Source organism: Chelonia mydas, chromosome 5 (assembly GCF_015237465.2).
Source record: "Chelonia mydas isolate rCheMyd1 chromosome 5, rCheMyd1.pri.v2, whole genome shotgun sequence".
Classification (NCBI taxonomy): domain Eukaryota; kingdom Metazoa; phylum Chordata; order Testudines; family Cheloniidae; genus Chelonia; species Chelonia mydas.
In genome coordinates this window covers 25,541,193-25,556,594 of record NC_051245.2, presented here as the reverse complement: position 1 = coordinate 25,556,594, position 15,402 = coordinate 25,541,193, and the positions used below count along the sequence as shown (strand labels likewise).

Below are 15,402 nucleotides of genomic sequence, written 5' to 3'. Positions count from 1 at the left end.
TCTCACTGCCAGAAGCCGGGACTGGATGACAGAGGATGGATCACTCAATGATTGCCTGTTGTGTTCATTCCCTCTGAAGGATTTGGCATTGGCCACTGGCGGAAGACAGGATACTGGGCAAGACGGACCATTGGTCTGGCCATTCTTCTATTTTTATGTTCTTAAATCCCATCACTGTCGAGTGCAGCAATGCCTAAATACCTTTAAAAAACCGGGCCTTAGGATTTTTTAAATTTTAATTGTGATACATTACACAAAATTCAGTGTTCTGAAGGTGAGTAGCTAAAAGGTGGAAGCTAGAGACAAAACCCCAGAGCCAGAGAATGAGACTGTGGCTGAAACCACAGACAGTAACTGTAGCCAGCAGAACTGACAATAGGACAAATCTCACAGGCTAATCAAACTCTGGTAGAAATCCAAACAGCTGAACAGTGGTTAATTCAAAGCGAGATTCGTGTACTTATGGAACTGATAAAAATGATTGAGAATGTGTATGTCAGCGGTGGAGAGCTAGCAAAGCAACTGCCCATGAAACTACTTGGAGACAAGGAAAGCAATCTGGGATGCTTGGAAGTTGGGAGAAATACTGGAAGGGAAATAAGTGCTTGGGGGACTGTCCCAGCTCTGTCACCTCTTAAAGGAATGACACTGTATAAACCTGAACTGCTGATTTAAACAAAAACAAAAAACCAACACCTTTTCAAAAGGCGCCAAACCTTTTGTGGAGTCAGGGGAACTCTACTTATTCAAGAAGTTTACAAAAATCTGTTTTATTCTTCCTTAGTATCAGATCTTAGTTCATTTTGAGGCTGACTTATCTAAATGTAAGTAAGTACCAGCTGCTTCACAGGGGCCAATGCCTAATTTTCAGTTAAGTTTTCTAAAAAGTGTTTTTCTTTAGAATGAAAGCAAACATTAAGGGAGGATTTTAAGAGATGGGTATTACGCATCTTATATGCTGTTCTGAAATCTGTGCTGCAGGGGATTTGTATCTGAACAAGCATACTTATTTCTTCTCCACTGAGCAGCAGAGGACCTGTCCCAAGATGCTCGATGCTGAAAGGACCTTCGAATTTTTGGTAAGTGGCCTGTATTTTTACCTGGCCAGAGGGACCAGTAGTTCTAGTGATTGTGCAAACTAGGAAACTTTTAGTGCAGGGTAGCACGGTCCACACGAACAGTGAGTGCGCAGCATACTAGTGAGCTGTAGATTTACTCTCTACCTTACCACATACTAATTGTTCATCTAGACGAGCCCATTGTATAACACAGGTTTACTCTGGGAAGTGACTCTAAAAATGGCATTACTCTACTGACAATTTCCAGATGAAATTTTCTTCATTTGGCAAATAAACGTGTATTTAAGCTGGCTTCCTGCAAATCAATTTGGAATCTGAAAACTAGGAAAGTTCCTCCTTGGAATGTGCATCATCACTAGTAATAAAAGTTCTGCAGGCCATCTAGTCCAGCATCCTGTCTCTTACAGGGATAATATCAGTAGAGCTGGTTGGAAATCAGAATTTTTGATTTATGGGAAGTATTGACATTTCAAAATTTGTTTTCATCGCAAAATGGAACAAAATTATATTCTGAAAATGATGATTCTGAAATTGTTTCTTTTTTATTTTTATTTTCACATTTCATAACAAATCAATAATAATAATAATAATATAATATGCCCTATGACTGATGTCATATGAAAATAATATATTTTCAAATTTTATTGTTTTAAAACCATGAAAGGTAGCCACAACTTAGTATTGACAAACATGTTATCTTTTCTAGATCAATCAGTATTAAGTTGCAACTCCCCTTAAGAATTTTAGTACAGTAAAACAAAAATAGAATATTTCAACTATGTCATTATGTCATGTCAGTAGGAGTACTACCACCACTACTGGTATGATAATATTGAAACATAATAAAAATATAAATATGAAAAACTATAAACATTCAAAACAAAACTATTCCCCAAAATAAAAAAATTCTGAAATGAAACAGCTGAAAAAACATTTAGACAAAAAATTTTCAACCAGTTTTAAAGTACCAAATACTTCTGAAGAAGATGTAAGGACCATAAAAGTAGGCATATGCGGGATAATCTGACCCCACATTGAGTCTCATCCTGATCTCTAGGAGGTAAAGCTTGATGTAAGCCATGAAACAGGTTTAATATTCCTTCCAAAATTGTTAATTATAATTCTGGATATTCTTGATATCCACAGAAATACCCAATGCATTTTTCAATCTTGTTAAATTCTTGGCCTTAACAACTTCCCATGGCAACGAGTTCCACAGTTAAATCCAAGCTGTGTGAAAAAATATTTTCTTTTATCCATTTTGTATTTCCCATCTTTTAATTTAATTAAATGTCCCCTTTGTTCTTGTGTTAGGTGAAAGGAAAAAAAAACTTCTCAGTCTACCTACTCATTGCAACCTCCTCACTTATTCATCTCCATGGTAAGGGAACAATTCAATTCATTCCCTCTCTTCATACCAAAATGTGTTCATGCTTTTGATCATTCTTGTCACTCTTCTCTGAACCCCCTCTAATTCTGCAATATCATTTCTGAAATGGCATGACCAGTACCATACACAATAGTCCAGATGAGGCTGCACCACTGATGTATAAAGGCATTACATGAAAATCTGTATTATTCACCATCCTATTCTTTATGCATCTTAACAGCTTTTTTGACTGGAGCTGCACATTGAGTAGAGATCTTCACTTAAGTTTCTACAATGACACCCTAGTCCCTTTCTTGAGTAGATCCAATTCATTTTGAACCCTGTAAAGTGTGTGAGTTGTTTAAATATTTCCTTGCAATGGGATTACTTTGCATTTATCAACATTCAATTTCATTTGCCACTATGTTGTCCATTTACATAACTTTTTTAGGTCTTTCTGGATTTCCTCATAGTCTTTTCTGATCTGCACAAACATAAGTAACTTTGCATCACCTGTAAATTTTGCTACCTCACTACAGTCCTTCCTCCCTTTCCAGAATATATTAAACAACACAGAACCCAATATGGAATCTTGAGGCAACCCTCTGTTAATTTTCATCATGGAAAAAGGTTAACAGCCAGGTGCCCAAAAATTCTGTACATCATGGTCAAAACAACAGCCATTGGTGTCTTTAAAAAAAAGGTAGTGTACTCCTCTTTGGGTTTCCATCTGGATGTGATGAGATTTCTCTTTTAGAGTAGGTGATAGAATTGTCTGTGGTTTCAGTCAGACCCATGGGAGCTCAGTATCAGATTATAATACATGATTTTGATGACCATCTTGCCTTTCCTCCCCCAAATAACTTCCATTCAGGCCTGATTTCAAAGGTTATCTCAAGAGCTGTTAGAACTAGAAGTAATTTTGATTTGTCCAAGCAATAATACCCTCCACCCCCAGAGGATGGGGCAGTCCAAGAAAGGCTGTGTCTGAGAAACCCACTGGGAAGAAGGAGCCCAAGAGTCTCCTTTTTTCTTCTTCTTGTGTTTCCAGTTAGGAAAAGTGACAGGTTGGTTTGTGCGTGTTTTCTTTTTTGAGGCTTAAAAAAATTCCTACAGCCACATCACAAGGAGAGTTGTTTGGTATGACGAATTCCAGACCTCTGACTGATCTAGCCCCTGTATGCAGTCAAATCTATCAGTCTGCCTCCAGTACTCCAGGGAGAAGGAGACTATTCCCCAGTTCAGTTTGTCAGACATGGAGGAGACATGAGAATTTACAAAACTAGTTATTAAGATAATAAATAGCATTATGTGGCAGCACTAGGAGTTTGAGATCCCTGACTGCAAAAATCACACTGGAACTAAAGTATAGGTAAAGTAAGATGATAAATATTCAGTTTTAAAATATGGGTGGTCACCAAATTCATTAAATTATTTTTTCAACATTTTCATATAGAATATTATCCATGTAAAACTTCTCAGGTCTTTTTTAATGATCTTTTCTTTAACCTGAGTCTAAAAGTGTCCTAGAGCACAAGTGAAAAAGTCTACGAGATACTCTGCCATACATGTAGGATTGGGGAAAGAAGTTTAACAGGCTACCTATTCATCTTGCGTGGTAAATTTAGGTTTAGTAATTTTTCTTAAAAATAAGTTACTCAGTCAACGAGTTATCTAGACCCCAAACTTAACTAGTTCTTATATTAGTTTTGACTAGTCAGCTAAGAAATCTGTTAGCAAGAACAAAGAGTTATCCTGCTGTGTAATAGTAGTAATAGAATGACGTACTACTTACATTCAAAAGCTTCTTCGCTTTCATTGTCTTCATCAGAACTGATCTCAGCATATTTTGGTTTCTCATTAACTGTGCTACGTTTGCGCTTGTTCATTTTCACACGTTCACAAAGTGGCATGGTGGATTCAATTTCTGCCAGGAGCTCTGGAGGCAACTCCTTTAACACTGACTGATCTATGCTACCTATTAATGAAGAGTAAGAAGAGTAAATGTAAATCAGTAAGGGACCAAAGCTGTAGTCCTTTCTCAGGACTAATTCTAACAGAGCACCCACTAAATATCTCATAGTTAGATATTCTTGAAAGTAACTGATGTCATGAAGTCCTCTGTCCAAAGTTTTATATTTTGTCAACTTTACAATTAAAATGATCATACTGCATCTCTTACAAATGTACTTTAAAAAAATATTTACCAGCATATACATGATACAAATTCAACCAGCAACCTTCACATACATTTCCCTCACTCCCACTAAACAGAGTCTTACTTTAGTTGGTTGTCCAAATTTGCAGAAGTGTTTAAAAAAATTAGGCTAAGTCAGGATTCAGTATGCATCATGGTCACATTTCTACTTATTCTGCAACATCTCCTTTACCAGTGCACATAAGAGGATTACTTTGCAATATCAGCAGGTGGAAACAAAAGCAATCAGAATTTATAAGGTTGTTAACCTTAAAATAAGGCCCAGATGATTAGCACACCCCAATTGTTTCCTATGTGGAAATACAACTTTTTTGTGGCTATTACAGAGTTCATTTTTGTTGCTCTTTTCTTAAGCTTAACATAAACTTAAAAAACTTAAAGCAATTGATTAGGTACCAAATAAAAAGAAACAGCAAATAGGAGTATGCTATTTTCTACTAATATTCCTTACAGTACCAGAAAGATTATGTAGCATCACATCGCTGTCATCACACATTTTGGTAGTGCTGTTAGGCCTATACAAAGCCAGGACCTCTTAAAGACACTCTTCTATAGGGAGGGTCACACACATATTTCTTAGCAATCAGCCAGGAAAACCAAATTAGTTCAAAGACCAAGTATTATGCTTCAGCACTGGTTCTAATGCCCCGATCCTTCACAGACTTATACAGGTGCATATATTTATGCACTGAATAGCTTCACTGAAGTTAATAAAAAGAAAAGGAGGACTTGTGGCACCTTAGAGACTAACCAATTTATTTGAGCATGAGCTTTCGTGAGCTACAGCTCACTTCATCGGATGCATACTTACTTACATACATACTTCATATCCGATGAAGTGAGCTGTAGCTCACGAAAGCTCATGCTCAAATAAATTGGTTAGTCTCTAAGGTGCCACAAGTCCTCCTTTTCTTTTTGCGAATACAGACTAACATGGCTGTTACTCTGAAAACTGAAGTTAATGAGACTACTCATAGCCCAAAAAGCATGTGCATAAGTCTTTAGAGAATTGTGGCCTAAATAAAGGCATGACAAAAAGCAACTCTGGGAGGAAGAAAAAGAGTGGCAGGGGACAAGAAGAACATGTTTCTGCAACTCAGTTTTTAGTATTTTCTTTCTTGTTGAATTCAACAGGATATGGTCTGCTGTGTACAAATCATCTCTCACCAAAGTTTCTTAAGAAGAGTTGAGGTTATTATATACACAGAGCCTCATTTGTTCAGGTTCATATAGAAACACCTGGAAAATCCAAGTTTATGCATAAGAAATGAGTCTTATGGTAACAAGCATTAGTCTACAAAACACATGCTAATGATTCTGCTCTGCTTCAAATTTACAGGATACTTATAAAAACTAAAGGGACACAACTTTCAAACAGAAATGTGATTTTTATTTCCTAAAATATTTAAGAGTAAAACATTGAGGAAAATTTGTTTTCAATGTATTTCATTTTTGCATTTGATAGTGGATTTAGTGTATAGTTTTACTGTTAGCACACTGCGCAGTCAGTCATCTTTTCCTCTAGTTTGTGTGCCTTTTTTGAACAGTAGTATGGGAGGGGAAAACATTTTGCAGTTTTCTTTAGATAAGATTTTTAAAACCACAAAAATTGGCAGAAGGCAACAGGTGCAGCTGAACTACCTGAAACTCCATTCAAGTTTTGAAATTGACTAGGATACATTGATGAAGTGCCTCTAATATATTAACTACCATGCATGTTAATCCTTTTTTATATTTGTACACTACAATATATTTGTAACAATCAAAAATAAGTATAATGAATCATAATTTATACTTGGGAATCTTTACATTTTAAAATATAAAGACATTTTATGTGTATGTATTTTACTATACAGCATTGTAAACAAAATTTCTGAACACTGATATGTTGTCAGATACAATCCATCACTTTTCACACTTACCAAAAATTAAAACACCAGTGTACTCTTTAGAACAATTTATTACAGGACCTCTGTAAAGTCCTAACTACATCATAATCAATCACGTTGGTGAACCCTGTGAGAACATAGTTGCCCCCAACATGTAGTTCAATTTTACAGTATAAACAAAATGTGTGTTATAACCTTGTCTGTGAAACATGCTAAAGCTTTGGCAGATCCAAATATAATATTTCCTAGTTAAAATAACATTTCTGTGATCCACGATTAAATAATACTGTAATGAGGAATACTAGAAAAGTACGTGGGGAGGTTGGCTTACAAGATATGTACTTTTTCTGAAAAAGTTCTCTAAAACAGCTTCAGTCTGAGCGTTCAAATGTATATTAAAAGCTTTGACAGTTAATATTAAAAAAATACTTTAAAAATATATTCACGCAAGTAACCTAACAGACAAGTCCCAGAGTTCAGTGACCAAAAACGGCACCCTGTTACACTTTTCCAGAATAACTTTTTCCCTAAAATTCCTACATTCACATAAATAATTTCAGCTTGTATCTGTAATTACAAAAACCACCTTTAATTTTAATGAAAATACTTTCCCCTACCTAGTTGATCATCTAAATTAATAATACAAATTATCAGTTGATTTTATTCTGAGAAATGTCATGGTATTTGCATTTATTTTACAACCTGAAAAAAATACAAGTAACTTGCTTCCCTCAGCTTCCTTTATTTACACTATTCAATAATAGGATCAGAAGTCTTTCACGGTATAGCATTTCGTCTGTTGGCATCTTTATTTTATTACAAAAGACTAAAAGCCCATTGGTACAATTAAATGCCCCCAAATTTAGCTAATCCCAGGGTAAAGTTGCCCAGTAGTGCATTGTGATGTTTCAGAATGCGTTGTGGCTAAATTTAAAACACTATGAACCAGGAAATGAAGAGTTGACACACACACTACCCTTGCAATGCAACTTTAACTTTACCCCAGCTGGAGATGGCAACAGCCACTAGGAATGGCTCCATAAGGGTGGTGTAAAGATTAACAAACTATCAAGGAGAATGGATTCTCTATCTTTGAATGCCTTCAAATCGAGATTTACTAAAAAGATGTTTTAGTCAATCACAAGTTAACAGGCTCAATACAGGCGTAACTGGATGAAATTCTCTAGCCTAAGATACACAAGTTATCAGACTAGATGGTCTACTGTTCCTTCTAGTCTTAACATCTATGAATCTATACTAAGTAGGTATGAGAAAGGATTAAGAGAATGTGCCATTGCTTGTACTCTGGTCCATAGATTCGAATTCCAGCATTTATCGACATGCACTCCAGCTGCATTCACTATGTTAGGTGTAGCTGTACTGAATGGATAAAGGATTAGTAGAAGCAGCCTGGCTACAATATGAGGAGAAACACATATGGACTTTGAGGGATCAAGTACGCCTCATTTGAGCACTGAATTTTGTAGGCTGTGTCAGTAGAAGTGCATGAGGGCGTCTTCTTGACATGGGGATTATCAGCAGTCTGGTGACAGTGGTTTCCAGGGTTTAGTGACAGGAAAATAAAGGTAATGTCTCAGAAGAAATCCTAAGCACAAAGGTGAAGGGGTGATAACATTTAGTGAGTCTGGGAATGTTTGTGTGGAGTAAGGTTAGTGTTTGAATGTAGGCCAGGTGCAGGTAGCTCCTGTTAGACTTTGTCCTTCAGCGCACACGTGTTTTGTTTGCAATGTGTTCTGTAGCATCTGTGAGGACAGAGTGCTAGTACATGTGTTATTAATGTGTTGGGGTATCGCTTAAAGAGGGCAAAATTAAAGTTGCGTTGTGGAGCTGGTGTGAATCTTAACTCTTCATTTCCTGGCTTTCAAAGGTTTAAGTTTAACCACTCTCCACAAGGCTCTACTGTGCAACCTTAACTCTGTGTTAATAAAGTTTTAAGGCATTTAATTTCCTTGTTTTTTTAAAAAAAATAGTTTCGCAGTATTTGCACATACCACAACCCATCTCCCCCACTCCACTGCCTCTGGCTCCTTGACACTGATTATCCTAGGCACAGAATGTAGTGTAGTGGTTGCACGTTGGTCCTTCCACTACCCTTGCATCATCTCCTTAGCTCGTCTTCTGCCTGTCCAGCACACTGATTCTCCCTCCTCAGTCCCCCTGCCCATGGAGAAGCAGGCATCAGCCTCGGACCTGCATGTTGAGGAGCTGGGATAAGGACATAGAAACAGTCCAGGGACTAGCATGGAGTCAGTGGAGACATTTTTGAAGGGGAACATACATGGGATCACATCAGAGGAAGGAGGACTGTCCTGTGGGTAGGACACTAACCTGGAATGTGGGAGGATCTGGGTACAATTCCTGGACTTTGGGCAAGCCACTTAGGTTTCGTCTACAAAGGAAGTTACAGAGATCATATCGCCATAACATTCTCTGTGGATGCTTTCTTCTCAATAAGAGTGGCTTTTTTTTTTCTTTCTTATTTCTTAAACCATTTTCAAAGCAACATAACCTAAAATGGAGAAAGGCAATCTGACACCAGAAGAAGTGTCTCTACACAGGGAGATATACTGGTAACTACAGCAGCACGAAGTCACACCTCATCTAATACCAATACAGCTTCCCATGTAGGCAAAACATTTGTTTCTGTCTCAGTTCTTCACCTGTAAAATGGGAGTAATAGCACTTCTCTACCTCACAGAGCTATTGTGAAGATAAATACATTGAAGTCTTTGAGGTGCTCAGGTATTACAGTGATGGGGGGCAGATAAGTGCCTATGATTGAGTAGTTGATGGATGTGGGTTCCTGGACAGGACAGGGTTGAAGCCACCTCAGCATCCCCCACTGCACAGCTCTGATTCCCTACTTTCCACCCCACTCTTCCGTGCACTGTTCCAACACTCCCCCTCACTGCTCTGACCTCCCATAATCCCCCCAAAAAGCTCAGACTACCCTACCACTGCTCGGATGCTGCTCCCACTCCTCCAACATTACCTCCCTCATGCCTAATACCAAATGACTAAAATCAGTTGGGGGATGATTAAAGTCATAGTTTTAGCTCCCGTTATGTGCAAAAAAAGTTAGACGAATCAAGCGATTTTGTAAAATGCTGGGTTTGTTTAGGGAACTGTATTTTGGGAACCCCTTGCTCAATTGATCCTAAACCTGGATCAATAACTCTATCCCACATCCCAATCGGATATGGCAAATTTCAAGGCAATCTGGACAAAGATTCAGATTTTAGAGCATTTAGAATAGTTAGCCTTTAACTAGAAAGCAATGAAAAACCTCAGCTATAGCACAGCATGAGCTCTTTTGTACCAGCTTCCAATGGAGGCAAAGAGACACTTTTGACTAGTAATCGAAGTACAGGACTAGGGATCATTTCCACAAGGTGGTTTTTATTCCTTAGTGTCCTTCTCTGAACTCCTCACTTTTACCTATTTCTAAAATGAGGCTAGTACAACCCACTTTTGACAAATGCTTTGAAAGAAAAATATGAAGTGCAAAATCATATAATAGTACTCTGTAGAGACACTGTTGGCAGATTCATGACCAATTATGATTAATTTGAAATTTTGTTTTTATTTGATAAGTGTGGTAGTGGTTTTTTTGTTTTGTTTTGTGCACAAATGTAATAACTTAGTATCTTTTTTACCAATATGGAAGCTTAGATTTTGTAATTGATGTGACCCACAGATGTGTCATACCCTATGTTATGATTAAACAAATTAAAATTTGAGCCATCAATCCTCTTGAATGTTATTGTTTTCAAAATGGAAAGTGAAAATATGCCTCAACTGAGGTAGTTGCATAACTTTTTCTCACATTAATGAATCACTTGTACATAACACTTTCTCCATAGACATTTGAGATATTGGTAAGCAAAAGAAAAAACAAGCTTATTTCTTTTGTCCCAGACTGTTATATACCAACTTTTAATGGGACAAGATGGTAAAATTAAGAGGAAAATGAGATTTTTTAAACATGCAGAACATCACTATGCTATCATTTCCCCGCCCCACTCATTCAGTTCCTTTAAAACCACAACTCATTTAACTGAACCCATTAAATTTAAGTTTAAAACTGATTTTAATATTTCCATCTCTTTTGAGGTCACAATGAGAGTTTCTTTGCTTGCTTTCAACCTTCACTATCATTTTGGCAAAAGTCAGGGCTCTCTTGAACTTCATGACCTAATCATTGTGTTCCTTTTTTAAATAAAAATGTAATTTTAAATAATCATTACATTCACCAAAATAGGATAGTCTTAAAAATTAAATTTCAGGTCAATGGTAATCATCTAACTTGAAATAATTACATTTATAATTTTAAAAAGATATTTAAAACTACAATATGGTATTAAAAGGAGCAATTAACTATCAAAAAGACATGAGAAAAAAGAAAAATCAATAATCTGAAAGCAAACAAATAGCTCTATCTTACTCCTAAAATAGTCATAGGCCAAACTCCTATTGAATATGAACAGGATCAAGTTTAAAGGTAGAAATCAACAGGTTAAACTTTCTTAGGTGAAAAAATCACCTAAAGCAGATCAAAAGTGTTGAATGCTGTACCGCCAGAAAAATTTGTTCACCAGTGGCTAGTAGGAAATTTTCCCCATTGTCAAGTTCTGCTGAATGTAAACTTTCACTAAAAAAAAAAAAGGCACATTTTTCCAATCACGAATGTCTAAAAGTAAGCAAACACATCCAACATTTAGAAATCTAAATAAATGGCTTCACTTTCAGAGGTGTTGACTTCTACAAGGGTTGTAAGTGCTTAGCATCTCTGAAAAATTATACCATAAGTTTCTAACATTTTTGCTGCAAAAATAACCTTTCAAATGCGAACCAATTAAGTTCTGTCTTTCGGAATCTGCAAAAAGACAGTCCATGTCTTATTCTATTTCTTCTCTCCAGGAGATGAACAAAATTTACAATAATCTGGTCAGTTTCAGGACTGTGTTCAGAAGTAGATGAGCATCATGTCAATTTCACACTTTTGCCGCTTAGACAATGCTTGGAGCAGCAGCAAAGGCAGGCGCTGGAGTGGAGGAGAAAAAAATAGAGGACAACCCACACAACTCACAGTAGACTGGACATGGAGAGAGGGGTGAGGTAACTGAGACCTCTCCTCTTTGCAGTAGCAAACTAAGATATATGAGAGAAAGATATTGATTGTGTGTGTCTGCTTACATCTGACAACCAAGGGGGTTACAAGTTGATCTGATATCTGCTAAGGAATGGGCATACACAAGATGAACCTTCCAGAGCACTATGTTAGTATAAATCCTGGGAGTGGGAAGTGGTAGAGTCCTGTAGTGAGACAGGGATTCTGCGCACGGGCCCTGCAGGACCTGCTACCATAATAGCGGGAGCAGGTAAAATGTACTTTGTTGCGGGTGGAATTGGGTGGGAAAAAAACCAGACTGCAGTAATTTGTGGGAAAACACTAAATCTCTCATCAGTTTACCATGTAAAAATTGCATCTGAATTCCATTTATATATAGATTAACCAACTTTTTTTTTAAAAGTAGCATGGGGAAATCTGTCTCTCTTGCAGAATTTGCAGGATCTAAAGTTTTTGTGGGTAGGAGTGGGATAAAAATGCAAGAAACAATGCAGTAGTGGGTAGGAGTAGGTGCAATGGGTGCGATGGAAGCAGAATTTTTAAAAGCCCCATGCAGGGTTCTAGCAAGTGGTGAATTTCTTTTTAGGGTTTCCTCCCACTTTTTGTGTCAACTTCCAGCTAACATGTCTGGGAAATTTTTCAAACGATAAACCTGTTCAATACAACCCAGACAGGGCAAAGCCTAGAACAGAATTAAATTAGACGCTTTATCTTTGTTTGCGCTAGAATTATTTTTAAAAAAATCCATTTTATCATTACAGGTTTCAGAGTAACAGCCGTGTTAGTCTGTATTCGCAAAAAGAAAAGGAGTACTTGTGGCACCTTAGAGACTAACCAATTTATTTGAGCATAAGCTTTCGTGAGCTACAGCTCACTTCATCGGATGCATACTGTGGAAAGTGTAGAAGATCTTTTTATATACACACAAAGCATGAAAAAATACCTCCTCCCACCCCACTCTCCTGCTGGTAATAGCTTATCTAAAGTGATCACTAGGATTACATTATGGTACCAAAGTCGGATCTTCAGACTGACCTTGTCTAAAGGGGGCCAGGACAGAATTCACTGTTTTACTGGGTCAAGCTTTCAACTGTTTTACTACAAGCTTTTAACTGTGTTATTGTGCAAGGCCAGAGCCAGAGGCAGCAGCAGCAACAAAACAGCGAAGGCAGAGGCTGAAGAAAGCCAGAGGCAGAGGTGGAGGCAAAAGCAGTTAGACAATGAAGCCAGAGGCAGAGGCCAAAGAAGGGCCGGAGCCAGATGCAGGCACAGAAACAGGCAATATTTTAATTATTTATTGGGCAGAGCCAGAGCCCAAAGAGAGCCAGAGGCAGCCTAAGTAGAGTACACCCTGACTAACGGGGGCATAAGAAAAGACTGGGGGGGGAAGAACCACTGCCTCAAACCTGTCTGAAGGGGGAGGTGTGTGGCAGGGTGGACTAGGTCCTGAGGCCCCCTGCTGGAAGCCTCATGGCCCTGCATCACTCTGCCCCAGACCTAGAGCAGCAAGTCGTCCTCCAGGAAGCTTCGAGTGGCTGCAGAAGTGCGGTCAATCAGAGGTGCTGCTGGAGCAACCAATAAGGGGCCAGAAGGGCCACATAAAAGGCAAGCAGCACAGCACAGCCTTAAGTTGCTGTGTGGAGCTTGACAAGACAGGACCAGGTGCCTGGATGGCTAAACGAGCGGCAGGCCACAGACAGCTCACTGGGCAGAACTGAGCCCAGGGAAAGCTGCTGAAGACCAGCTGCTGAAGACCAGGTGGATGCTTACGAGAGGCAGGTGCCACCCTGATATGAGATACCCCCCACCCCCCCAAAAAAAGCAGGCTCACACCAAAGCAACCAAAGAGGGCTGTCCGTGAGAGGCGGGTGCTGGCCCAAAAAAAGACTGATTGCAGGTGTATCGGCAAGAGAAAAGGGGGCAGTCATGAGAGGTAAGTGCTGACCCCATTACAGTCCCACATGCTCCCATGTTTTTTCCAGATGCTTGGGGAGCCTTTTAGTGCAATGGACATGACTCTCAGCTAGTGTAGTCAATAGAGCAACACCTATTTATACCAACTGAGGATCTGGCCCATTGAATGCAACACTGAACAGGACACTGTTTGAAGCCTCTTTCTATTATTATACCAAATGAAAGTTATATCTGCCATAAATCCCAAATGGTCTGCAGCTCTGCTGGTATAGTCTCTAATGTTTATAAAGGCTCCTTCAAACATTGCACTCATCAAGATAATCAGTAAGTCAAACTTCTGTAAATTCCAAGCATTCCAGATATTGGTTTCACAGCATTTAATAGATGTTCTAGTTTCACCATTGGAAGCACCATTGGCGCTTCCTGAACCATAGCTATTAAACTTATAGGACTTAAAAGCTCAACCAGATGTACTTATACATTTTATAAATTCCATGAACTCTATTTTTCTCATGGAATTTACAAACTTTGCCAGCTTCGTGCAAGTAGCTACAATTCACAAAAAATTGCAAGACTCCTTAACTGTGGCATAAATACCTTTCAGCTCCCCTGCTACTCCTTCCCAGTTATGTTATAAATGTGAATTGCCCCATACATCTCATGAAAGGGGGACATGGATCAGTGTTCACATCGCACTCCCCATCAGTACCCAGCCCAAGCTGGGGAAGCTAATGATCCAACCAGGGGACCAAATTCGGCAATGAATCCTGGTCATGTGCCACCTGAGGCACATTGCACATACGCTAAGGAGATGATCTCCTGGAAGCAGTGAAGGATTCTCCTGACCCAATCAGAAAACTGTGTGGGAGAGCAGGAGGAGAATGCAACATGCCAAGCTCACTTAGCCAAGACATAGATATACCCTGGATGCTGGGGTAGGTACGGGGGATTCCACTGGTACCATTTCTAGGAGCAGAAACCACTACCCCTGCCTCACTGGGAGAGAAGGCCTTCAGCAGGGCCACAGTGTGGGGCAGAGCCACAGGGAGCCCCTATGACAGCTTATGCTCAGGACCATGGAGTGCATTACTCCAGCCTGCCAATTACCACATGAACAGTGCTTAGACTACAACATGCCCTGAAAACTCAATATGGGATCCAACAATCAAGCAGGATTCTTTACTTCTCACGCATCACCCTCAGAAATAAATGTTCTGAAGGCCAAAGTATACCTCTCACTGACACCAAGATAGTTCCATTTCCATTAATAAGTTTGAACAGATGTAACTGTTTGCAACTTCAAAATGATTTTGATGATGTCACACAAGTACATTTCAGGAAAGATGTGGACAAATTGGAGAAAGTCCAGAGAAGAGCAACAAAAATCATCATTAAAGGTCTAGAAAACATGACCTATGAGGGAAGATTGAAGAAATTGGGTTTGTTTAGTCTGGAAAAGAGAAGACTGAGAGGGGACACGATAACAGTTTTCAAGTACATAAAAGGTTGTTAAAAGGAGGAGGGAGAAAAATTGTTCTTCTTAACCTCTGAGGATAGGACAAGAAGCAATGGGCTTAAATTGCAGCAAGGATGGTTTAGGTTGGACATTAGGAAAAACTTCCTGTCATAGTGGTTAAACACTGGAATAAATTCCCTAGGGAGGTTGTGGAATCTCCATCATTGGCGATTTTTAAGAGCAGGTTGGACAAACAGCTGTCAGGGATGGTCTAGATAATACTTAGTCCTGCCTTGAGTGCAGGGGACTGGACTAGCTGACCTCT

General features: G+C 38.8%; 1 protein-coding gene across 10 annotated transcripts in view; it reads right to left on the bottom strand.

The window, feature by feature from the left end:
* Window positions 1–15,402, bottom strand: part of NIPBL (NIPBL cohesin loading factor) — a 296,589-nt gene that overhangs the window by 93,460 nt on the left and 187,727 nt on the right. For all 10 annotated transcript variants that reach the window (XM_037902677.2, XM_037902676.2, XM_007065740.4 and 7 more), the window contains one exon: window positions 4,244–4,426. In XM_037902677.2, coding sequence (XP_037758605.1) covers window positions 4,244–4,426 — 183 coding nt within the window. The remainder of the gene's footprint in view (window positions 1–4,243; window positions 4,427–15,402) is intronic.